The sequence below is a fragment of the Stegostoma tigrinum genome, unplaced genomic scaffold, assembly GCF_030684315.1.
Source record: "Stegostoma tigrinum isolate sSteTig4 unplaced genomic scaffold, sSteTig4.hap1 scaffold_202, whole genome shotgun sequence".
NCBI lineage: Eukaryota > Metazoa > Chordata > Chondrichthyes > Orectolobiformes > Stegostomatidae > Stegostoma > Stegostoma tigrinum.
In genome coordinates this window covers 61,688-88,112 of record NW_026728140.1, presented here as the reverse complement: position 1 = coordinate 88,112, position 26,425 = coordinate 61,688, and the positions used below count along the sequence as shown (strand labels likewise).

General features: G+C 44.2%; 1 protein-coding gene across 1 annotated transcript in view; it reads left to right on the top strand.

Moving 5' to 3' along the window:
* Positions 1-3,665: 3,665 nt before the first annotated feature.
* LOC132207908 (complement C4-like) overlaps positions 3,666-26,425 on the top strand; it is a 70,834-nt gene continuing 48,074 nt past the window's right edge. Inside the window, exons 1-6 of the mRNA XM_059643732.1 lie at positions 3,666-3,741; positions 4,845-5,054; positions 8,641-8,802; positions 16,133-16,192; positions 17,703-17,867; positions 22,296-22,416. Of these exons, the coding sequence (XP_059499715.1) occupies positions 3,688-3,741; positions 4,845-5,054; positions 8,641-8,802; positions 16,133-16,192; positions 17,703-17,726 (510 nt within the window). The 5' untranslated portion in view covers positions 3,666-3,687 and the 3' untranslated portion in view covers positions 17,727-17,867; positions 22,296-22,416. The remainder of the gene's footprint in view (positions 3,742-4,844; positions 5,055-8,640; positions 8,803-16,132; positions 16,193-17,702; positions 17,868-22,295; positions 22,417-26,425) is intronic.

Genomic DNA, 26,425 nt, shown 5'->3' with positions numbered 1-26,425 from the left:
CCAAAGTGAGTTACTTGATGTAGAATCTATTGTCTCTGATCTACGGTTCCAGTCACATTGATTAACATAGATCCGAGAACACTTCAGCAGAGGAACAGGCCCTTTGGCATGCAATGTTGTGCCAAACATGATGCCAAATTTAGCTAAAGCCTTCTGAATGTCCTTGATTCATATCCCTACATTCCTTGTATATTCATGTACATATATAAAAGTGTCTTAAACGGCCCTATTGTATCTGCTTCCACAGCCACCCCGGCAGTGCTTTTCAGACTCCTACCACTCTCTGTATATAAGAATTGTCTCTGACATCTCCTTTGAACTTTCCCCCTCTCACCTTAAATACATGCCCCCAGTTTTAGACATTTCAAATCTGGGAGAAGGGTTACAGTCAGAATCTGTCTATGCATGTCATAAATTTGTAAACCTCGATCAAGTCTTCCCTCAACGTCTGCAGAGAAAATAGTCTGAGTCTTTCCAGCCTCCCCTTTCTAGCTCAAGCCCTCAAATCCAGGCAACCTCTTTTGCACCCTATTCAAAACCTCCACGCCCTTCCTGTAACATGACGACCAGAATTGGATACAATTCTTAAGAGTGCAATACTTAAGGCCGAACCAAAGTGTTCTAAAGCTGGAACGTGACATCCTGATTCTTGTGCTCGATTCCTGAACTAATAAAGGCAAGCATGCCATGCGTCTTCTTTGCCACTCTATCAACTTGTGTGGCCCCGTTCGGGGAGCTATGAACTGAATCCCAAGATCCCTGTGTACACAAATGCTGCTCAGGGTCCTGCCATTAACTGTATATTTTTCCTTAACATTTAATTTCCCAAAGTGGAGCACTTCACACTTAATGGATTAAAATTCACTTGCCATTTCTGCAATGGATCTGTATCCTTCTGTATCCTTTTATGACTTTCTACCCTAACTACCACTCTACCAATCATTCTATCGTCTAAAAACTTCCTAACCCATCCATCTATCTTGTCACCTCAGTCATTTTATATATATACCACAACAGCAGAGGTCCCAGTACAGATCCCTGCAGAACACAATAGTCCTGGATCTGCAGCCTAAAAAGCACGTTTCCACCACCACCCTCTGCCTTCTCTGGGCAAGCCAGTTGTGAATCCAAGCAGCTAAGTGACCACGGACCCCATGGATCTTCATCTTCTGGATGATCCTACGGTGAAGCGCCTTGTTTTAAGCCTTGCTAACATCCATGTCAACAATATCCACCACTCTATCTTCAATGATCACATTAGTTACCTCCTCAAAAAATTCAATCAATTTAGTAAGACAAGACATGACCTGCCCTGCACAAAGCCATGCTGACTGTCCCTAATTGGGCCATGCTGTTCCAAATACAGATAAATACAATCCCTAAGAATTCTGTCCAATAGCTTCCCAATGAACGATGAGAGACTCTCTAGTCTATAGTTTCCTGGATTGACCCTATTTACCTTCTTGAACAGAAGAAGAACATTTAGCAACTTGCTCGTCCTCAGTACATCTCCAGTGGTTACCAAGGATACAAAGATATCGCTGAATGCCCCGACAATCTCCTCTCTCACCTCGCTCAAAATCCTTGAGTAGATACCATTGGGTCCTGAGGACTTATCCACCTTAATGCTCTTTGTTGATCTCAAAATGCTGTTATCATATGAGCATGCTCCACACAAATCCCACTATCCTCCACACCCTTCGCCTGAGTGAATAGTGATGCACAGTACTCATTTCGGATCTTGCCCATATCCTCTGCTTCCGTACACAAGTTCCCTCCTTTATCCTGAATGGTCCTACTTTCTCACTATTTATCCCCTTGTTTTTGATGTATGCACAGAATGCCTTGGGATTTCCTTCAACCCTCCTTGCCAAGGTCATTTCATCGCTCTTTCTTTTTCTGCTTTTTCTTATGTCGGCCCTGTTCGATTTTAGTTTCCTAAACCTGACATATTTCTGTTTTTTTCCCTTTTGACTAACTTCACAACCTCCCCAATTATCCAAGGGTCTTTACCTCGCCATCCTTGTCCTTCCTCCTTCCTGATCCTAAACTCATAAGCAGGCCTTTAAACAATTCCCATATGGCAAATGTGACAGCTCCTCCCAATTAACACACCCCAGCTCCTACCTAAAATTGATATAATTTACTCTCCCCCAAGGTCCTGACTTATCCTTCTTCATAGCAATCTTAAAATTGAAGGAGTTGTGATCACTGTTTCCAAAATGCTTTCCCACCCTTCTCACCAGTTACCTGACCAGGACAAAGTCCAGCATGGCCCATCTTCTATCCATATACTGTGTCAAGAAACTCTCTTGGATAGACTTAACAAATTCAGCCTCATTTAAACTCTTGTTGTAAGGGAGTCCCAGTCAATACCGGGGAGGTTAAATTCACTGACTGTGACAACTCTGAGTTAGTGCATCGTTTCACAAGCTGCCTACATATTTGTTCCTCAGTGTGTCAGTGGCAACAGGGGAGCAGGCTATTAGTTTAATCTGATCAGAGTGATTGTGTCTATCTTATTTTTGAACGCTACCTCTATTGCCTCAGTGGGCAAGCCCTCCTGAATGTCCTTTCTCGGTGCAGATGTAACATTTCCCACAGGTTAGGAGTGCACCTCCTTCTTTTACCTTCCCCTCTATCTTGTCGAAAACAATGAAACCCTGGAACATTGAGCAACCAGTCCGGTCTCTGTCTCAACCAAACCCATGTAATGGCCTCAAGATCAGAGTCCCATGTACTGATCCAGGCTCTAAGCTCATTTGCCTTACCTCTAATACTCCTTGCAGTGAAAGAAACATACGTCAGCTTGTTTGTGCCATCATGTTCATGTACCTGTCTCTGACTGCCATTCTTTTCTGATTTATTGGTCCTAACATGTACCTGCCATCAATTCATCGACTTGCTGACCTGCTGCTCTCGTTTCCAGCTGCCTGCCAGTCTTTAAATCATCCTAAGTAGCACTAGCAAACCTCCGTGTGAAGATATTTGTTCCCGTTCAGTTCAGGTGCAACCCATCCCTCTTACACAGGTCACCCCTTGCCGAAGAAGTGGACCCAGTTATCCATGAACTTGAAACCCTGGCCCCAGTATCAGCTCCTTAACCATGCATTCGTCTCACCTATCTTTCTATAATTTAGCTCACGAACATGTGACTCTGGTAGTAACCCAGTAACTATTACCCTCTAGGTCCTGCCTTTCAGCCTCTTTGCTAACTCCTTGTACACAGTCCACAGGATCACATCCCTCTTTCTACCTACGTCATTGGTACCAATGTGCACAATGGCCCCTGGCTGCTCACCCTCCCCCTTAAGAATTTGTTGCAACCACTCAGAGATGTCCTTGACCTTGGTACCAGGGAAGCAACACACAGCCCTGGTGTCTCAAATGTCGCTACAGACACTCTGCCCCCAACGAATGAATCTCCAACCACGATCACTCACTTGGATTTGCCTGACCCTGTTCCACAGCAGGGCGGTTTGTACCACGGACCTGGCTCCTGCTGATTAGATAACTGACCCGGTTTAGTTTTAGATCAGTGTTAACCTTGATTAAGTGGATAGCCGAGCACCTCAGTAGTTTACAATACAGGAGAATTAAATTCTTAAGCTCACGGATTCTGTGACAGTCAAAGAGAAGCAGTGAATTTTTCTAACCTCATTTCCAACACCTGGCGCATAGCCTTGCATGGCTTGGATAGCACTTGTACATTTAAAACAAAAATGTAAGGATGATGTTCAGGTAAGGACATGGAATTTTGTGATATGGTCATATTCTCTCTTGTTGGAGCTGATTGCTGCTTAGCACTTGTGTGGTGCAAATGTTACTTATCCTTTATCAGGCCCAGCCTGATCGTTGTCCAAGTCTCACTGTATTTTCTCATCGTTGACTTCACTGTTGGAAAAGTCATGAATTCTGCTGGATACCTGGACAATATTCAGTGAACATTCATGTCTCCACTTTGGTTCAAATGAAGACATGACTTCAACCAGTGCAGGTATCCAGTGAATGCCACTGACTCAACTTCCTATTCCTCTGCTTCACACCACATTCAATCAGAAGTTGCCTTGGTGGAAATGACAGATTGCACTTTCCTTCCTTTTCAAGCTCAGGATCTCTGATCATATTTGTGGTAAATCCTGAATGAGGTTATGAGAAGTGTGAGCCTGACGAAAAGTAAACTGAACCTCAGTGTGCAGCTGTTTGACAGCACTGTCATCCAGATGTTGCATTACTTTGCTGATGATTGAGAATACATTGAGGCCATAATTGGTCAGCACAATTTGTCTGCCGATTGCGTGATAGGTCATCTTTCTCTGAAATGTGAGTGTCGCAAGTGTTTAAAAATGTACTGAAAAACATTTACTGTTGGTGTGCTGACCTTGGGGCACATTGTTCCAATACAGTTTGTGGGATGCTGCCAGGTGCCATGGCATTTGCAGTATCCAGAACATTCAGTCTTGTCATTGCGTGAAATAACTTGAATTGCGTGTAAGTTAAGATCTGTGATGCCTCCTCAGGATGAGGGCAAGAAGATCATCCAGACTGATGCTCTGAATGGTTTCATCTGCCTCTTCACCTTTTGTTCGTAACATCTTGTAATAACTGCCATGTAGCCTGATGAGAAACTAAAGCTCATCTTGATTCATTTGCATTCGAAGGTGCCTATTTTTCCCAAACAAAAGGACCCATCACTGAGCGGGAAGTATGGAGAATGTTATGGACATCAGTGGTGAGACAATGGTGGATCTTGACCAGAAAACCATTGTTGTGTTGGTGAAATGCAAACAAAAATCTATATGATGTAAACTTTATTCTCAGCTAATCCCTTTCTCAAATGACAGATTCTGATGTTGGTTCCTGGAAAGCCTCCATTGTTGGAGGACGAGAAGCCGTATCCAATTGAAGCAGCACAGGCTTTTGCGATGACTGTGGAAACCACTGCTTATGCCTTGCTTCAAGCGTTGTCAAGGAATGATATTGACTATGCAACACCGATTGCGAGGCGGCTAACGATGCAACAGAACTATGGTGGTGGATTTCACTCGACGCAGGTAAATGCTTGAGATCACAAGAACAGGCATTCAGATATTTCCATTGATCATGTTACTAACTGGTGGTTGTTGCTGTTTGCAATCAAACTGGGCACTGCATTTTCATCTGCAGGTTTGGTGCATTGGCACAAATTCCAGTTCTTCAATGGTGTTAATCCTTTGTTAAATTCTTACATGCACTTTGACTGTGCATCACTTTTCCTTTTGGCATTGTCCTTGAAAAGTACCTGTTTCTGTAAACCTTCACTTGCTTGTCACAGGATCATTGAGGGACAGCATAATAGAGTGCCATGGCAATGGAACAGACCCTTCAGCAAATTGTATGTGCCCTCACAAGATGCAAGTCCCGAACTATTCTCATCACATTTCCCAGCACTCGACCCAGAGCCTTGTATGCCTTGGCATCACAAATGCCCAATCACAGACTTGTTAAATGTTATCATGCTTTCTGCCTCTACCACCCACACAGTCAGTGCGTTCCACATTCTCACCACAGGTTGGGTGCAAAAACAAGTAAGTTTCCTCAAGAGATAGTAGGAACATGCCAATGCTGGAGAATCTGAGAGAGCAAGGTGTCGAACTGGATGAACACAGCGGGCCGAGCAGCATCAGAGAAGCAAGAAAGCTGACGTTTCGGGTCGAGACCCTTCTTCAAAAATGGGGGAGGAGAAGGGGATTCTGTAAAAAATAGGGAGAAGTGGGGAGGCAGATAGAAGATGGATAAAGGAGAAGATAGGTGAACTGTCCCGTGCTGTCCACTCACTGTTCCCTGCTCCAGAATCATAGAATCAGAGAATTCTACAGAATTGAACAGGCACTTCATTCCATTGTGTCTGTAACCACTGAAGCCACACTAAGTTGACATTCAGCTCATGTTCTAGCAATAGGCCTATTGCCTTGAATGTTATTTCATTTTAAGTGTTGTACCAACCCTTTTTCTTTAATGTGAAAAGATTATCCACCTCAACTGAAGTCCCAGACAATGAATTCCAAACCCCCAGCACCTTCTGGGTGTCTTTTCCTTCCTGAAATTCCTTCTGAGCTTTAAGCTTAAATGTATGTATCTCTTCCTCTACCACCACCGCCCCCCGACCGACCCCATTATGGACCTTCTTTTTACCTCGCCCCTACCCATATTAATCCAAACAATTTTTTCAGGACCTCCTTCAACCTTCTCTACTCGAAAGAAAACAATCCAACCTTATCCAGTTCAAACAGTGATGCTAGAGACAATGGGAACTGCAGATGCTGGAGAATCCAAGAGAACAAAGTGTGGAGCTGGCTGAACACAGCAGGCCAAGCAGCATCTCAGGAGCACAAAAGCTGATGTTTCAGGCCTAGACCCTTAATCAGAGATCGGCAACAGTGATGCTGCCTGGCCTGCAGTGTTCCTCCAGCTCCACACTGTGTGATCTCAGACTCCAGCATTGGCAGTTATTGCTAACGCAAACTTATCCAGACTCTCCCAAGAGTTAAAATGCTTCACCCCCTCAGAACATCCTGATGAATGTCCTCCACACATGCTCAAATGCAAACACCTCCTTTCTATAATGGAGAGACCAGAACTGCACTGAGCACTTCAGCTGGGGCCTAACCAAAGTCCTGTACAGCTCTTGAGCCATATGCTTTCTGAACTGTCCTTTTAAGCTGCCATTCCATGTTCAGGAATCTGTGGCCGAGTAGCCCAAGATCACACCATTCCTCTGACCTTCCTAGTGTCCTGGCATTTCTTTGAATGATTCCTTGCCTTGTTAGTTTGTCCAAATTGCCTTATTGATCAGGGTTAACATTCCATCTCCCACTGACCTGCCCATTTGACCAATCTGTAACTTTGGATTCAGCTTGCTGTATTTTCCTGGACCCCCCGAGCTTTACCTTCTTTGCCACGCTCCCATTTGGGACCCTGTCCAAGTCTTTGCTGAAATCTATTTTCACTACATCAACTCTCATCTGCACACTCTGTCACCTCTTTGAAAGAATCATCTAAGTTTGTGAGGCGTGACCTCCCTCTGACAAAACTATGCTGACGATCGCTGATCAGACCCCACTTCTTGAAATGAAAATTACGTCTGCCGTTCAGAATTTTCTCCAATATTTTCTTATCTACTGATGTGATACTCACCGGTCTGTAATACTCTGCTTTATGTTTGTCACGCATTTTGATAAGTGGAACTATGTTACCTGTTCTCCAGTCCTTTGGTACTTTTGAAAGCTCTGTATGAGGGCGAGTGGAATTTTTGCTCTCATCTCCCTGGGCATCTTGGCATACACCTCATCCAAACCTGGGATTTGTCCAATTTTAAATTCACCGAAACACCTAACATCTCCCCAGCCTCTGTTAATTCTGTCCAAGAATTGTGTGCTCCTTCTCACATGTAAAAGCTGATGTGAAGTTCTCGTTTAACACCTGACAATTGCCCTCCAGTTCAAACCATTCATTTGCCTCTTCATCCCTAATGAGACCTGGTTTTCCCTGGGTTTTCTCTTTCCCTCTGAGACACTTGGAGAAGATTGTGAGATTCTCCCTAATCCTAATCTTGGTCACCAGTGTTCTCTTGCCCTGTATTTGTTCTCTGAATTGCTATGACGAGATGCCCCTGCACACTATACATCATCATCATGGTGGTTTCTCGCAGATATGGATGACACTCTCCCACTCTCAGGCTGAATTGATCACCGGCTGTACAGACCGATGCAGCTACCGTCGGCTCTGTTGCACTCGGGGCAGAAGGCAGTCGTGGGAAGGGGTGAGGGAGGTGTTGGTGTGGCTGCATGGCTTCCGCTGCTTCCAAAGGTAAGCCTCGAGGTGTTTGATGCCTTCCCAGGTGCTCTTCAGGCTTTGGGCCGTCTTAGGCCGGCGATTCCCAGGTGTCTGCAGGAATGTCGCACTTCACCATTGAGGACTTGAGTTTATCACCGAGTGCTTCCTCTGCACATCTGGGTCGCACCTGCTGTTTTGAAGCTGGGATGAGAACATGTGGAGAGTCTCGTGTCAGTCATACAGATGAAGTGTCCAGCCCATTGTAGCTGATCGAGGATGGTCAGTGCCTCAGTGCTGGGGATGTTGGCCTGGTTGACGTTAGTGCGTCTACAAGGACTCTTGTTCCCTTGATGACTGTTATACACTTCTGTTTTCCTTTTTATGTGGTCAAAGAACAAAGAAAATTACAGCACAGGAACAGGCCCTTCGGCCCTCCAAGCCTGCGCCAGATCCTATTGAAAGTAGTGTGTTGATGCATTTGTGTAATGATTGTGTTTTGTTTGAGCCCCAACGTTCAAAGCAGTGTAAGAATGTCTTTGTGCAGCAGGCAAGGTGTCACGAGATTGAGCCTTCATACACTTGCAGGATGTTGAAAATTTGCCATTATTTATTAAAACACTGATAAATTTCCATGATCAACATTTCTGTTACGCCTGAATGATTATCCCGTGGCATGTAAAATCAGAAAGATACGATAAAATGAGACTGGGTCATGCCCTAGTCTTGCAGACTTGTCAGCATGCAGGGAGAATGTTTGCTTTTCATGCATGTGGAAGTACTGAAATATTTCCATGAATCTAAAAGTCACTTTTCCCTTCATTGAAGGACACAATCATTGCCTTGGAAGCTTCATCACGATACGACATTGCATTTCTGAAGAGGGAAGAAGAAATCAACATGCAAATTCAATTCCATGGTTTTGGAAGTCCCATTGAGAACACGATTCATTTGCGCCAGCATAATGCTCTGACCGAGAAAGAATTGAAGGTGAGTTTGTAGTTTGGAAGATCGCAGCAATTAATGCATCAACTTCTTCATCGATAATGTTCCATTGCTTTCAAACTGCATTTTCCACTCTGCAAGTTAATAACTGTTCGAACAAGCAACAATATCGGTAGATGGTCTATGGGGAATGCAATGTTACAAAACCCAATCCATTCAACAACATATTTCAGATATGTCAACAAATTAAATATTCCAGCACAGGATAAAACAAGGAAGATGAGAATGAGGAGGCAATAGCTCTGATGACAAAAGAACACCAACTTACCTTTAACCATTTGAGCAAAAAAGCAGGCACACAAACAAATAATCGTCCAACAATGCACATGTGCAACGGAGGCTACAGGGGGACTAAGAATGCTGAAATGTTGTCATGCGTATTGCTGAAAGGGTGATTGAAACAGAATCTGTGGTAAATTTGAAGAAATACAGATAATGCATCTCAGGATGTTGGAGAAAGAACATTTATGGACTGAGGCAAATTGTATTGCCCTTTTCAGGAGTTATTCGGGTCATAATGAATTCAAATACTTTCTTCCGTGCTGAAAGCTTTCGTTTAGTTGCAGCTGGATCACAATTTCTGTTCCTGGTAGTATTTAGCAAACTGTTAAAAGTGAATGTCACTGCACAGAATTCCAAACATGACTCCAATCAGTAGAGAAAATATCCAAGGGGTATGATGAGTTGTATCCTCTCATGTTGAACAATGCAGCTACAGATACAATGGAGGCACTGATGATAATGTCGCAAAAATCCTTAGATTGGGAAAACTTCTCAGAGGATTGAAAGATTGTGAACATAACACCATGATGAGAAAAATACTTCGACAAAATAGCAAGCAAGTATTGCCAATTTAGGTCAACCTGGGTAGATGTTCATGCCGGCAATGAAAGATGAAATAACAGGGTACTTAGTGTGCTATAACATCCTACAGAGTTAACATCCTTTCATAAAGGGGAAATAATACTTGACAAACTTGCTACAGTGCTTTGAGAAGGAAACAAACATTACTGATGATGTAGTACATTGAGATTTCAACAAAGCATTTGATAAGGTACAGCTCATAAGGTGTCTCAAAAGAAAAGAGCCCACGTGTTCAAGGGTAGTATGTTAGGATGGACAGAGGACTGCATCGCAAGTAGAAGTCGAGAAGTAGCAGCAGGATGGTAACTTATAAGTCGTCTACGGCCACAGAGTGAATGCTGCGGAGGCCGTACACCTCATGTTGACTGGGTTGATTTCGGAAATGGCGGAGGGAATCGCCATGCTTAGGAATGTTGGGCGGGCTGAGACGACATTCATTGGAGTTTATAAGATTGAAAAAAATCTTATTTTTTCAACATTTAAGATTCTTAAGAGGCTTGATAGTGTATATCCGTAGAGATTACTCCCGTTGTGAAAGATTTTGCGACCAGAGGCCACATTTTCAAATTGGTTGCCTATTAATTTAGGGGAAGAATTACTTCTTTCAGGTTGTAGCAATCTATTGAACACTTTGGCAGAGAAGGTTTTAGAGGTAATGCCATTAATTATATGCACGGCTGAGATGGCCAGGTTAATTTTTAAATCAAGGAACAACGACAATGAGAAAAGGGTAGTATTTACAGTGGAAGATACTTCAAGGATCCCCTTATTAGTAAAGAATACAGGGAGGAATTAAACACATCACTACCACACCATCACTACCATGAGAGAAGTAGCAGGAGACAATCTAATGGAGTGAAAGCAGATTAGACTCTTTGCCGTGCTGTTTGACTTTCTAAGATTCCAAACAATGAGCTTCAGAGTCGGTGTATGCATTGATTGTAATTTCCCAAAAAGGTTTAGATTCTAGAGAAGCATCTGAGGGCTGGAAAAATGCTGATGTGACATTCCTATTTAAAAAGGAGAGAGGCAAAAAGAAGATAACTACAATCGAAACAGCCTAACATCTATTGTTGGAAATATGCGGTGATCAACTATGAAGAAAATAATAGCAGGACATTTGGAAAATCAGAATCTAATCAAACAGAATCACCATAGCCTGGTGAAAGAGAAATTATGTCTGGCTAATTTGTTTGGGTTTTTGGAGGAAGTTTTGGAAGGAGAATTAATAGAGGAAAACCAGTACATGTGTTGTGTTTGGACTTGGAGAAAGCATTTGAGAATGTACTCAAAAGTAATAAGCTAAGAGCTGAGGTTTTGAAGGTAGTATATTGCGATGGTTCAGTATGCTTTGCACGTCCTGGAAGGAGAGATCACATCTCGAGTGAAATGCACCAAATGAATATATATTTTGGGGAAGTTGGTGGCAATGTGGCAAGTCAGTGCAGAGGGTAAGAGGTGCCATTTGCTTGCTTTTTTTTGCCTGATAGTTCGTAAGCAGTTTTTGTTGAGACAGGGTGAATTGAAGCCAGAATCAGGGACCGAGAGGGTGAACCAGGTTCATTGGTTGGTGATCGCTACTGGTTTAAGAATCTACTAACGGTAGCTTTCAGGTTGAAAGTAAATCAGAGAAATATTTACAGGCTACAAACTAAAAGACCAGAATGTTTTCAAATCAAATTAAGATCCAAGTAATTGAAATGGAGATGCCAGGCCAGATGATGATTTATACCTACATGATGGGGGAGTGGTCAGACCCCATACTCCAGCTCAGGGTTGATGAACTGGAATCTCAGTTTCGACCAATCAACAAATCATGTGGGGCAGAGTTACCAGAGAATGCCCTGCTTCAGGAAGCAGTCACACACCTTAGATTAACTCGAAGAAACTCGGTCAGTGGCCAGAGACGTGAGACTGTGACAAAGAACAGGGCAGATGGAAGGATCCAGGATGTAGTGCAGAAGGAACCTTGGCCTTTGATCTTATCTAACAGGTTTGAGATTCTTTCTTCCTGTGTGGATGAGAGTGCAGGGTATAGGCAAGATGAGTAAACTGACTGTAGCACTGTGGTACAGGGGGACGTTCAAGAGGGGATAAAAAGTGAAATGTAGTTATAATCAGAGGTAGTATAGTTTGGGGAATGAACACTGTTCGTTGTGACTAGGATCGAGAGTCTCGAAAGTAGTGTTGCCTGCCTGGTGCCCAGGTTCAGGATATTCCATCTCGGCTACAAAGGAACTTGAAGTGGGAAGAGTAGAAATCCAGCTATCGTGGTCCACACAGGTACCATTGATATGGAAGAAAGAGGAAGGAGGTTCTGCTGAGGGATTATGAGCACTGAGGTGCTGAATGAGAAAGCAGAACCAGAATGGTAATAATCTCTGGATTATTATCTGAGCAATTTGGCACGGTGTGAGCATAATTATAGATGCAAATGCATTGTTCAAATGGTGGCATGGCAGAAATGTGTTTGAATTCATGGGACATTGGCATCGGTATGGGGAAGGAGGGAGTCGTTCTGGTGTTATAGGCTCGATGAGAATCATTTTGGGACAAGTGTCCTGGCAAAATACAGAGCTCGGTCTTGGGGTAGGGCGTTAAAATAAAAAGTGTGGAGCGGGTGAGCACAGTTGCATGGAAAATTGTGGAAAGAGTTAGAAGCTGGTAAGTGCTCAGCAAAGTTTCCAGAGCAAGTAATAGGACAAAAAGTATCGAAATGGTCAGGAATCTCACTTCAGCTGCAGCAGATAAGAAGGGTGGCTGCAAATGCCAGACTGAAGATCTTGTATTGAATTGCAGGGAGTGTATGAAACAAAGTGAATGAGTTTGTGGAGCAGATTGAAATTGACAGATACATCACTCTGGGTATCACAGAGAGGTGGTTGTTAGGGGATAAGTGTTGGGAACGAAATATCCAATGATTCATGTCCAATAGAAAGAACAGGCAAATGGACAGAGATAACAAAGTGTGGAGCTGGATGAGCACAACAGGCCAAGAAGCATCTCAGGAGCGTAAAAGCTGACGTTTCGTGCCGAGGCCCTTCTACTTCTGTGTGTTCGTCCTGCTGTGTTCATCCAGCTCCACACTTTGTTATCTTGGATTCTGAAGCATCTGCAGTTCCCATTATCTCCGATACAAATGGACAGAGATGCCAGGATTGGCTTGTCAGTAAGAAATGAGGTCGCGCTGAAGGAACCACAGCTCTTGTGCTTGTTTATTAATGACTTGGAGGAAAGAGGTGCATGTGCTGTGGCTAAATTTGTAGATGACTGAAAAAATATTGAGAAAGACAAGGCATGGCACAGAAACAGAGATTTACCAGGATGTTACTTGGATCGGAAGGGAGCAGTCACCTCGTTAGGGGTTTACTACAGGCCCCCCAATAGCAGCAGGGAGATTGAAGAAAGCATAGGTCGACAGATTTTGGAAAAGTGTGCACGCAGTAGGGTTGTTGTAATGAGTGACTTTAACTTTCCTAATATTGATTGGAACCTCCTTCGAGCAGAAGATTTGAATGGAGCTGTTTTTGTAAGGTGTGTTCAGGAGGGTTTCCTAACGCAGTACGTTGACAGGCCGACGAGGGGAGAGGCCATTCTAGACTTTGTGCTCGGAAACGAGCCGGGGCAGGTATCAGATCTTGTGGTGGGAGAGCATTTTGGTGATAGTGACCATAACTGCCTCACATTCTACATAGCTATGGAGAAGGAGAGGATTAGGCAGAATGGGAGGATATTTAATTGGGGAAGAGGAAACTATGATGCGATTAGACATGAGTTAGGAAGCATGGACTGGGAGCAGTTGTTCCATGGTAAGGGAACTATAGACATGTGGAGACGGCTTAAGGAACAGTTGTTGGGAGTGATGAGTAAATATGTCCCTCTGAGACAGGCAAGAAGGGGTAAGATTAAGGAACCTTGGATGACGAGAGCGGTGGAGCTTCTAGTGAAAAGGAAGAAGGTAGCTTACATAAGGTGGAGGAAGCTAGGGTCAAGTTCAGCTAGAGAGGATTACATGCAGGCAAGGAAGGAGCTCAAAAATGGTCTGAGGAGAGCCAGGAGGGGGCACGAGAAAGGCTTGGCAGAAGGAATCCGGGAAAACACAAAGGCATTTTACACTTAGGTGAGGAATAAGAGAATGGTCAAAGAAAGAGTAGGGCCGATCAGGGATAGCATAGGGAACTTGTGTGTGGAGCCTGAGGAGGTAGGGGAAGCCCTAAATGAGTTTTTTGCTTCTGTCTTTACGAAAGAAACCAACTTTGTAGTGAATGAAACCTTTGAAGAGCAGGTGTGCATGCTGGAATGGATAGAGATAGACGAAGCTGATGTGCTGAAAATTTTGTCAAACATGAAGATTGACAAGTCGCCAGGCCCGGATCAGATTTGTCCTCGGCTGCTTTGGGAAGCGAGAAATGCAATTGCTTCGCCACTTGCGAAGATCTTTGCATCCTCGCTCTCCACTGGAGTCGTACCTGAGGACTGGAGAGAGGCAAATGTAATTCCTCTCTTCAAGAAAGGAAATAGGGAAATCCCCGGCAATTATAGACCGGTAAGTCTCACGTCTGTCGTCTGCAAGGTGTTAGAAAGGATTCTGAGGGATAAGATTTATGACCATCTGGAAGAGCATGGCTTGATCAAATACAGTCAACACGGCTTTGTGAGGGGTAGGTCATGCCTTACAAACCTTATCGAGTTTTTTGAGGATGTGACTAGAAAAGTTGATGAGGGTCGAGCTGTGGATGTGGTGTATATGGACTTCAGTAAGGCATTTGATAAGGTTCCCCATGGTAGGCTCATTCAGAAGGTCAGGAGGAATGGGATACAGGGGAACTTAGCTGCTTGGATACAGAATTGGCTGGCCAACAGAAGACAGCGAGTGGTAGTAGAAGGAAAATATTCTGCCTGGAAGTCAGTGGTGAGTGGAGTTCCACAGGGCTCTGTCCTTGGGCCTCTACTGTTTGTAATTTTTATTAATGACTTGGACGAGGGAATTGAAGGATGGGTCAGCAAGTTTGCAGACGACACCAAGGTAGGAGGTGTCGTTGACTGTGTAGAGGGCTGTTGTAGGCTGCAGCGGGACATTGACAGGATGCAGAGATGGGCCGAGAGGTGGCAGATGGAGTTCAACCTTGATAAATGCGAGGTGATGCATTTTGGAAGGTCGAATTTGAAAGCTGAGTACAGGATTAAGGATAGGATTCTTGGCAGCGTGGAGGAACAGAGGGATCTTGGTGTGCAGATACATAGATCCCTTAAAATGGCCACCCAAGTGGACAGGGTTGTTAAGAAAGCATATGGTGTTTTGGCTTTCATTTACAGGGGGATTGAGTTTAAGAGTCGTGAGATCTTGTTGCAGCTCTATAAAACTTTGGTTAGACCGCACTTGGAATACTGCGTCCAGTTCTGGGCGCCATATTATAGGAAAGATGTGGATGCTTTGGAGAGGGTTCAGAGGAGGTTTACCAGGATGCTGCCTGGACTGGAGGGCTTATCTTATGAAGAGAGGTTGACTGAGCTCGGTCTCTTTTCATTGGAGAAAAGGAGGAGGAGAGGGGACCTAATTGAGGTATACAAGATAATGAGAGGCATAGATGGAGTTGATAGCCAGAGACTATTTCCCAGGGCAGAAATGGCTAGCACGAGGGGTCATAGTTTTAAGCTGGTTGGTGGAAAGTATAGAGGGGATGTCAGAGGCAGGTTCTTTCCGCAGAGAGTTGTGAGAGCATGGAATGCGTTGCCAGCAGCAGTTGTGGAAGCAAGGTCATTGGGGTCATTTAAGAGACTGCTGGACATGTATATGGTCACAGAAATTTGAGGGTGCATACATGAGGATCAATGGTCAGCACAACATTGTGGGCTGAAGGGCCTGTTCTGTGCTGTACTGTTCTATGTTCTATGTATTAGCTGTAAGGAGGGTTTGGTGGAAATGTTGTGTCGTGATAAATGTAATGAGATCAACCATGATCTCAGCGAATGATGGAGGAAATTCAATGGGCCAAATGACTTTTTTTCTGAGTCTTCTTGTTTGACAATGCATTCATGAAGGTGTTTTTTTTTCTCTCTTGGATAAGATGTGAAAATGAAATGTCTACACTTCCTTTTCATCTGGGAATAAATAACTGTTCTGAACGATTTCCATTGACGAATAACAATCTGATAAGCATCACAATGTAAAGAGATTTTTAGCTTCTTTTTAATTGTAAAGGTATTCTTTGGAATTAATTCGGCATACATTATTTGCGTCTCAGGAAGTATGTTCATCACTGCATCTCAAAAAGTGGTGTGTTGTGTGACAACAGCTTTTTAAAGATCACTTCAATGGTTGTAACACGCATTAAATTACACTGTTGGCCAATCTGTCCCTGATTATTTCATTATCTTATGTTTCAAACAGACAAGGAAATATTGGTGATGCAATGAAGAGTTTGATTCTCAAATATAATTGTTGTCATAGTTTCCACTTGGAAGAAAGATTCACATCAAGTTGACTGGTCAAGGAAATGGGACACTGACTGTGAGTACTTTGAATGTTCGAGTTATTCCTAAAATGAAAGTTATGACCTTGATGATTTCTCTTTCATGCAGATATGAAGAGACTATTTTAAAATATCCTCTAGGTTAGTGGTTCAGGCACAAAAGTGTAAATGTATATCTATGTATATACATGTACATGCGTAATCTGAAAAGAAAATGAGTATAAATCACTTGTGACAAGGTGAGAATGAGTTCTCCTGATAGTAAGAACTGCCAATGTTGGTGTCTGAGATAACACATTGTGGAGCTGGAGGAACACAGCAGGGCAGGCAGCATCAGAGGCTCAAGAAAGGTGAGGTTTTGGGTCAGGACCCTTCCTCAGAAATGGAGGGTGGAAGGGAGCTCAGAAACAAATAGCATGGAGTGGGAGGAGGTGCTGGGGAAGGTAGGTGGGATGGTAATAAGTGAGTACTATCCAGATTGGAACAGATTTTCCCCAGGGGGTATTGAGTACGAATTCCAAATCACTCTCAAAATCTTCGTGACTGTTAACATTCATGTTTTTTGTCTGTGTGTTTTAGTAATTGCATGACTGTTGAATGGTTCGTTGAGAGTGAGGAACCTATGGACTCTCACACACCAAGATGGAATTTAGTTCGAAGAGTGACTTCAAAATAGTTGCTTGCTTTTAAAATTTTGACCGTTTTTGCTGTCCAGTTGAATGAATTTAGCTTCATACTGCTTCAATAGGAATTAGTGTTTAATAGGAACATATTTGTGAAACTTACAGTTCCGTAAGTTTAAGCATAAACTGGTGCAGCCTTTCGGGGCTTGCAAAAAGGCTCACCTCTCCGTTAATACCGAAGGAAAATTGGAGTTTAAAAGTAAGTTCACCCGCTGTCAGGGAATGAAATGATAATGTTGACTCAAATATAATTTTTAAGAAAGTAATATATTTGTGAAACACTAAACTCCAATTAAAATTTGGATATGCTTGTTTTACACATGGTTGGATATTGGATTCATTTTAAATGAGGGTGAAGATCACTTTAAATCCAGCATATTTGTGAAGAAAAGAAATAGCATGTCAAATAAAATTAACTGCATGACTCTACATAGCCCTAGATGTAGAATTTCGTTCTGAACTATGAGACAGTTATGATCCCGTACTCCCTCAGTGCTCATGGCAAGAGTCAGACTCCTGTTTGACATGCTATGCACTGCATGGAATGGCGGCGACATCAGATTCATTGATGCTTGAGAATCAAAAGAATATGATGATAAGATTTAAAATCAAAATCTCATTGAACACTTCAAGGAATGTATTACAGGAAGGTGGGAAAAGCATGTCTGACTAATAGAAGGTGGTGGCACAGATCAAGTAGACCTGTGTGCTAAAACTTATGACAAATTTCACATTGAATGGAACAGTTTAAACAGGCTGGAGGAAGCAGACATGCCAGCTCAAACTTGTTGAATTTGTGCATTCTGTTCGTAAACATCAGCAAAATTGTGGGAAACATGTTTATTCTTTCTCTTTTATTGCACAGAACCATACAATTAGACTGTTTTGATGAGGAACTTAAAGATCACGAGTCCCGTCCGTTTGACTCACAGTTTGGTACCATAGGTTGATACGATCTTCGTTGGAGAAGGAAAAGGGATGTTCCAGATACAGAAAATAGTCAAACCATTTACTACAAAGTCCGTTTCTGGTTAGTATTAATTAATGCAGTTAACATTTTTAGATCGATATGATTGCACAATGGAGTCAATAAGAAAATTCCATCTGATATTCCACAAATTTTAACCGGATATTAAAGCCGCTGATTTCTTTTTCATGCTGTCTGCTGCTTTTAAGAATGGTTGTCTTACTGTCGAAATGTTTAGCTTTGACTCCATGGCTTCTTCCATTAGCTCACATTGAAACACATGTTTCTTCAGCCAAAAATGTACGTTTACCCGGTGTAGCTCGACCAACCTTCCCCTGTGGTCGTTCCCCTGAAATCCCCTGCGGTCGCTCCCCTGAAAAACAAGTATACGGTTTTGGATACTGTTCCGGGGGACGACTTACCAGGGGCATGCAGTCGGGTGCAGGTCTCTGGCACAGAGTCTGTCCCTCTTGCACAGAAGGGAAGCGGGGATAGGAAGAGAGTGATAGTCATTGGGGACTCAATAGTTAGAGGGACTGATAGAAGATTTGCCGGGAACGAAAGAGACTGACGATTGGTGTGTTGCCGACCAGGAGCCAGGGTCCGTGATGTCTCGGATAGTGTGTTTAGGGTCCTGAGGGGAGAGGGTGACCAGCCCCAAGTCGTGGTCCACATAGGCACCAGTGACGTAGGTAGAAAGAGGGATAGGGATGCCAGGCAGGATTTGAGGGAGCTAGGGTGGAAGCTGAGAGCTGGAACAAAGAGCGTGGTCATCTGTGTTTGTCACCCGTACCACGTGATAGCGAGGCAAAGAACAGGGAGAGATTTCAGCTGAAGACGTGGCTGCAGGGATGGTGCAGGTGGGAGGGCTTCAGGTACATGGACAATTGGGGCTCATTCTGGGGAAGGTGGGACCTGGACAAACAGGACGGTCTCCACTTGAACCAGAGGGGCACTAATATCCTGGGTGGGAAATTGGCTAGTGCCATTTGGGTGGATTTAAACGAGCTCAGAAGGGGGATGGGAAACTGAGGTGTAGTCCTGGTACACAGGAGGATGAGCGTCGGGAGGACATGGTCAGGACCTCACTGTCACAGGAGTGTGCTGGCAGACAGCAAGCTGGATTGAAGTGTGACGACTTTAATGCCGGGAGTATCCGGAATAAGTTAGGTGAGGTTGCAGCTTGGATAGGTACCTGGGACTTCGATGTTGTGGCCATTTCGGAGACATGGATAGAGCAGGGTCAGGAATGGATGTTGCAGGTTCCAGGGTTTAGATCTTTGATTAAGGTCTGGGAAGGTGGTAAAAGATGGGGAGGTGTGGCTTTGTTGGTCAAGGACAGTATGATGGCGGCTGAAAGAACCTTTGAGGACTCGTCTACTGCGGTGGTATGGGCTGAGGTTGCCAAGGAAGGTTTGTTGACTGAGTCAGTATGGGTGGAAGTTCGGAACAGCAAGGCAGCAGTCACCTCACTGGGGGTTTTCTACGGCCCCCAAATAGCAGTTGGGAGATCAAAGAACTCATTGGCCGGCAGATAGTTGAAAAGTGCAAACGTAGCAGGGTTGTTGTTCAGGGTGACTTCAACTTTTCCAATATAGATTGAAACCTCCTGAGTGCAGATGGTTTGGATGGTGCCGTTTTTGTCAGGTGTGTTCAGGAGGGTTTCCTTACTCAGTATGTGGACAGGCCGAGGAGGGAGGCCATTTTGGATTTGGTGCTCGGCAATGAGCCAGGACAGGTGTCAGATCTTGTGGTGGGAGAGCACTTTGGCGACAGTGACTACAACAGCCTCACATTTACCACAGCCATGGAAAGGGAAAGGAGCAGTTAGCAGGGGAAGATATTTAACTGGGGAAAAGGAAACTATGATGCTATCAGACAGGAGTTGGGAACTACAGATTGGGAGCAATTGTTCCACAGAAAGGGCACAGCAGACATGTGGAGCTGTTCAAGGAGCAGTTGTTGCGAGTGATGTATGAATTTGTTCCTCTGAGACAGGTAAGAAGGGGTAAGATTAAGGAGCCTTGGATGACGGGTGCAGGGGTGCAGAGGTGCTTCTTGTCGAAAAGAAAAAGGCAGCGTACGTAAGGTGGAGTAAGTGAGGGTCTAGCACAGCTTTAGAGTATTACAGGCCTGCTCGGAAGGAGCTCAAAAGATATTGCCTGTACAATTGTTACCTGTTACAACCTTTGCGTCCACGCTTGCTCATTCAATGGTGTCAAGATGCCAGCAGTGAGCGTACCTTCTCCATCCCCTAATGCCGTCAGCTCACACAAGACATAGTCCTTACTTAAAATCTTCTGATCAAACAAAGTTCATTGTAATGGACATTTTAGTTATCTGTCATGAAACGAAAACTGATTCTGACTGGCGTGAACTGCAGTGCAAATGAATATAATCTGCGAAACGAGATTCCTTATGGGCTTGCATCCGCTAGAAATGATTGCTTTTCAAAGACGTTGCATACATACATTTATTTCTCCTATCACCTTAGATTATATTTTTGTTTGTGCGTGTTGTGTGGGTTTCCAGTCAGGCCCATAAACACAGGTTGATGCAGTCACTGTTATAACACGGTATTGAAGGAGAATTTGTGATCTTTGGAGTTTCATTCCAGTGTATGAAGGAGTGCATCATCAAACCACTCCAGATCTCTACTGGTGACTATATTGTTGCAAGTTTTCAAGTGTTACCGATGGTCACATAAAATATGGCCTTTTTGTTGTTGCGCTATTCATCTTAACTGCACCATATTTAGTATTTAGGCTTGGAAACAATTTCTATTTTTTTGATTTACTTATTCAAAATCATTTATGATTGTTGTCATGATATCTACGATATGTTATTTTGATTGGACATAGAGGATTGGATCTGTCTTACCCCAACTATTAATGGAAATAATGTATGCGCTTATAAAACCCCTTCTGGGCAAGGTAGTTGCTCAGTGGTTAGAGCTGCTCATGCACTGGGGAGCCAATTGAGATTCCAGTCTTGGGTAACTATCTGTGTGGAACTGACACGTCCTCCCCGCGTCTGCGAGGGGCTTCTGCCAGGTGCTGCAGTTTCCTCCCATTGTTCAAAGATGTGCAGGTCCTTATATGTGATTTGTGAAGCATTTCTTAAATGTTTCAATCCTGCCAGCATCCAGTGCCTTGGACAAAATAACTGGAGGTGAAGAAAAGATACTGTGCCTTTTGACACCATTTCCTGCTGGATTTTCATCAATCCTGCTTTATATCGGTGACAACTTCCATGACCTTTTTTGATGCTATGTCTGAATTGACAGTCTAGTTCCAAATATTTGTTGTGTAGTATTTCAAGGTCTCTGTTACAGCATACCCATGAATGCCCACTTCAAAAGATACTTCCATATCATAGAATCCCTACGGTGTGGAAACAAGCCCCTTTTGACCCAACAAGTCCACAGCCACCCTCCAAAGAGCATCTCACCCTGACTCATTCCCCGACCCTTTCCTCAGTAACCGTACATTTCCCATGACTAACACACCTAATCTACACATCCCGAAACACAATGGGCAAGTTTGGCATGGCCCATACAACTAGCCTGCACATCTTTGGACAGTGGGAGGAAACCAGAGCACCCAGCAGGAACCCATGCAGGCATGGGCAGAATGTACAAACTCTGCACAGAAAATCACGCAACGGTGGGATCGAACCTGGGTCCCTGGCGCTGTGAGTCAGCAGTGCTAACCACTGAGCCACCGTGCTGCCCTTGGAGTTAGACAGAGCTTGCTTGTTCTTGGGTGGCCTCAAACTGCCAACCTCCACTTAGTGGCAAAAGTGCTGACCAACTGCACTCATCTTCACTGGTTTTTGCTTTGTATCATTGAATTCAATCCTTCAAACTCTATGATAAATATTTAACTTTCCATTGATATGTGAGGGTTGTTTTTAGTACACAGTATTGGTTTATTATGTTTCATTGGTACATAATGAATATTGTATGTGTATGCAAATGGGCAAGTTGGTAATGATGCAGTCCACAGACCTGGAGGATAATAACACTGTCCTTCAATCGCCCACGATGCCCTCTGCAAATTGGTAGAAAACAAAAATTTCTATAAAATTCATCTCTCCTCCCGTCAGTCGATCAAAATTAATTCAGGATTTTGTACAGGCCAATAACCGTAAGATTACACGAGCCTAAACAAAACTACTGGCTCATATTAGTTCAGTAAAGTGGAAGGGCAACAATAGAGGTAGTAGGAACTGCAGATGCTGGAGAATCTGAGATAAGAAGGTGTAAAGCTGGATGAACACAGCAGGTCAAGCAGTATCATCCAGCTCTACACCTTGTTATCTCAGATTCTCCAGCGCCAATTTTCTGAAGGAGGGTCTCGTCCCGAAACATCAGCTTTCTTGCTCCTCTGATGCTGCTTGGCCTGCTGTGTTCATTCAGCTCTCCACCTTGGGTAACAATAGAGTATGCTTTAAGTCACTAGATATGTTACGTGCGTTTGTCTTCCTTAGGGTGGAGTTAGTGGAACCGAAAAAGATGTCTCCCTCACAGCGTTTGTGACACAAGAATTGCATCGTTCCTTGGCGGCCTTTCAACAGAAGAATATTCAGAGATTTCACGAGTGATAAGAATGTAACTTCTTTTACTTCTCTTTATCTCACTTTTTCCAAAATTGGAAAATAGATTTTAGAAATAACATCGAGCTGATGAAGTGTGAAAAGAAGAATAATTCCAAGCAGTGGTGGGAGTTGGTCAGTGAGGTGGGAGGAGTGGATAGGTGGGAGAGAAGGCGGACAGGTCATGGAGGCGGGGATGAGGGGAGGAACTAGTCTTGGGATGAGGCTGACGGGTGGGGAGATTTTGAGGGTGGCAAAGTCCATATTGAGGCCATTGAGTTGGAAGCTCCCGAGGCGGAATATGAGGTGCTGCTCCTCCAGTTTCTGGGTGGTGTGGTTGTGACACTGGAAGAGGCCCAGGATGGACATGTCGTCCAGGGAGTGGGAGGGGGAGTTGAAGTGATGCAATGATTTGGATATGAAAATAGAAGGTGTGGTTAGTAAGTTTCCCAATGATTGAAGGTGTAGTAGCCAGCCCAGAAGGTCACCTCAGAATACAATGGGACATTGACAAGGGCGAATAAACTGAGGAGTGGCAGATGGAGTTGAGGTTAGACAAATGTGAGGTGCTACATTTTGGAAAGGCAAATCAGGGCAGCAAGTTTACACTGAAGGTTGTGGGGAGTGTTGCTTAATAAAGAGACACTGGAGTGCAGTTTCGTAGTTCCATCAAAGTACAGCCACCGGTAGAAAGGATATTGAGGAGACATTTGGTGTGCTCGCCTTTATCGGTCAGTGCATTGAGTATAGGAGTTAGGAGATCACTTAGCAGCCATGTAGGACGTTGGTTCGGCTGCTTTTGGACTACTGCAATCGCTTTTGGTCTCCTTGCGAGAGGAAGGATGTCGGCGCTACATTGAGGGCCGAAGGGCCTGTTCTGCGCTGTATTGTTGTATGTTGTAAACTTGAAAGGGTTCAGAGAAGATCTACAAGGATGTTACCAGCATCGGAGGTTGAAGGTAGACCGTGGGCTTGAACAGGCAGCGATTTCTTGGAACTTTGGAGTTCAGGGCTGACCATATAGAAGTTTATACAATTACGAGGGACGTGGATACAGCGAACAGCCAAGATCTTCTCCCCGGGTTGCTGGAATCCAAAACTGGAGAGAATAGGTTGAAAATGAGAGAGGGAAGATTTAAAATGGACCAGATTTTTTTCATAGTGGTGCATGTATGGAATGAGCTGCCAGAGGAAGTGGTGGAGGCTTGTACGTTTAAAAGGCATGTGGATGGGTATATGAATAGGATGGGTTGAGAGGAATATGGGCCAAATACTGGCAAATGGGACTAAATTAATTTAGTATATCTGGTCAACATAGACAAATTGGGCCAAAGGATCTGTTTCCCGACTGTACATCTCTCTGACTCTAAGTGTCTTTTTTCTGAACCACGTGGCCCATAATTAGAAAAAGTAGAATCAGGATTTGGGAATGTGACAATTCTAATTGGATCTGTTTGATGAAATTAACTCTGTAGGTAATGGTGGTTGAATTATGATTTATAAAATTTGAGTTTATTGCAGCATCTTATAGATTAGAGGAGACACATGTAATCAAAATTGAAAATCAAAACTTGGTAAAATTTTGCATTGGAAATACATGACCAGCCATTGGAGGAGATTCATGACCATTGCATTCAAGTGAGAACAACAAATGCGATTCAGTGACTCAGTGAAATGGGATGCAGTGACTGAGATAAATGGGATGCAGTGACTGAGATAAATGGGATGCAGTGGCTGAGGGTAATGGGATGCAGTGACAGATGGAAATTGAATGCAGTGAGAGAGTGAAATTGGATGCAATCACGGTGGGAAATGGGATGTAGTGACTGAGAGAAATGGGATACAGTGACTGAGGGAAATGGGATGCAGTGACTGAGTGAAATGGGACGCAGTGACTGAGGGAAATGGGATGCAGTGACTGAGGAAATGGGATGCAGTACCTGACGGAACTTGAATGCAGCATCAGATGAGAAACGGGATGCAGTGACTGTGTGAAATGGGATGCAGTGACTGGGTGAAATAGGATGCAGTGAATGAGTGAAGTGAGATGCAGTGACTGATGGAAAGGAGATGCAGTGACTGAGTGAAATGTGATGCAGTGGCAGAGTGAAATGTGATGCCGTGACTGCGTGAAATGTGATGCAGTGACTGCGTGAAATGTGATGCAGTGACTGCCTGAAATGTGATGCAGTGACTGCGTGAAATGGGACGCAGTGACTGCGTGAAATGGGACGCAGTGACTGCATGAAATGGGACGCATTGACTGAGGGAAATGGGATGCAGTGACTGAGTGAAATAGGATGCCCCGACTGAGTGAAATAGGATGCCCCGACTGAGTGAAATAGGATGCCCCGACTGAGTGAAATAGGATGCCCCGACTGAGTGAAATAGGATGCCCCGACTGAGTGAAATGCAATGCAGTGACTGACGGAAATTGAATGCACTGACGGATGGAAATTGAATGCAGTGAGAGAGTGAAATTGGCTGCAACGACTGTGGGAAATGGGTTGTAGTGACTGAGTGAATTGGGATGCAGTGACTGGGTGAAATGGAATACCGTGACTGCGTGAAATGGGATGCAGTGACTGCGTGAAATGGGATGCAGTGACTGCGTGAAATGGGATGCAGTGACTGCGAGAAATGGGATGCAGTGACTGCGTGAAATGGGATGCAGTGACTGACGGAAATGGGATGCAGTGACTGTGGGAAATGGGATGCAGTGACTGTGGGAAACGAGATGAAGTGACTGTGTGAAATGTGATGCTGTGACTGTGTGAAATGTGATGCTGTGACTGTGTGAAATGTGATGCTGTGACTGTGTGAAATGTGATGCTGTGACTGTGTGAAATGGGATGCAGTGACTGAGTGAAATGGGATGCAGTGACTGTGGGAAATGGGATGCAGTGAATGAGTGAAGTGAGATGCAGTGACTGATGGAAATTGAATGCAGTGTCTGATGCAAATGGGATGCAGTGACTGAGTGAAATGGGATGCAGTGACTGAGTGAAATGGGATGCAGTGACTGAGTGAAATGAGCTGCAATGACTGTGTGAAGTGGGATGCAGTGACTGATGGAGATTGAATGCAGTGTCTGATGCAAATGGGATGCAGTGACTGAGGGAAATGGGATGCAGTGACTGAGGAAAATGGGATGCAGTGACTGAGGGAAATGGGATGCAGTGACTGAGGGAAATGGGATGCAGTGACTGAGGGAAATGGGATGCAGTGACTGAGGGAAATGGGATGCACTGACTGAGGGAAATGGGATGCAGTTACTGAGGGAAATAGGATGCAGTGACTTTTGGAAATGGGATGCAGTGATTGAATGAAATGGGTGCAAGTGACTGTGGAGATGGGATGCAGTGACTGTGGAAACGGGATGCTGTTACTGAGGGTAACAGGTTGCAGTGGCGAAGTGAAATGGCACGCCGTGTCTCTGTGAAATGTGATGCGGAGACTGTGGGGAAATGGATGCAGTGACTGAATGAAATGGGATGCAGTGACTGAGTGAAATGTGATGCGTTGACTGATGGAAAGGAGATGCCGTCACTGTGGGAAATGGCATGCAGTGACTGAGTGAAATGGGAAGCTGTGAATGAGTGAAATGGGAAGCTGTGACTGAGTGAAATGGGGTGCAGTGACTCTGTGAAATGGGATGCAGTGACTGAGGGAAAGAAGATAAAGTGAATGATGGAAATGGGATGCCGTGACTGATGGAAGTGGGATGCCGTGACTGATGGAAGTGGGATGCCGTGACTGATGGAAATGGGATGCCGTGACTGAGTGAAATGGGATGCCGTGACTGAGTGAAATGGGATGCAGTGACTGAGTGAAATGGGATGCAGTGACTGAGTGAAATGGGATGCAGTGACAGATGGAAATTGAATGCAGTGAGAGAGTGAAATTGGATGCAATGACTGCGTGAAATGGGATGCAGTGACTGCGTGAAATGGGATGCAGTGACTGCGTGAAATGGGATGCAGTGACTGTGGGAAACGAGATGAAGTGACTGTGTGAAATGTGAT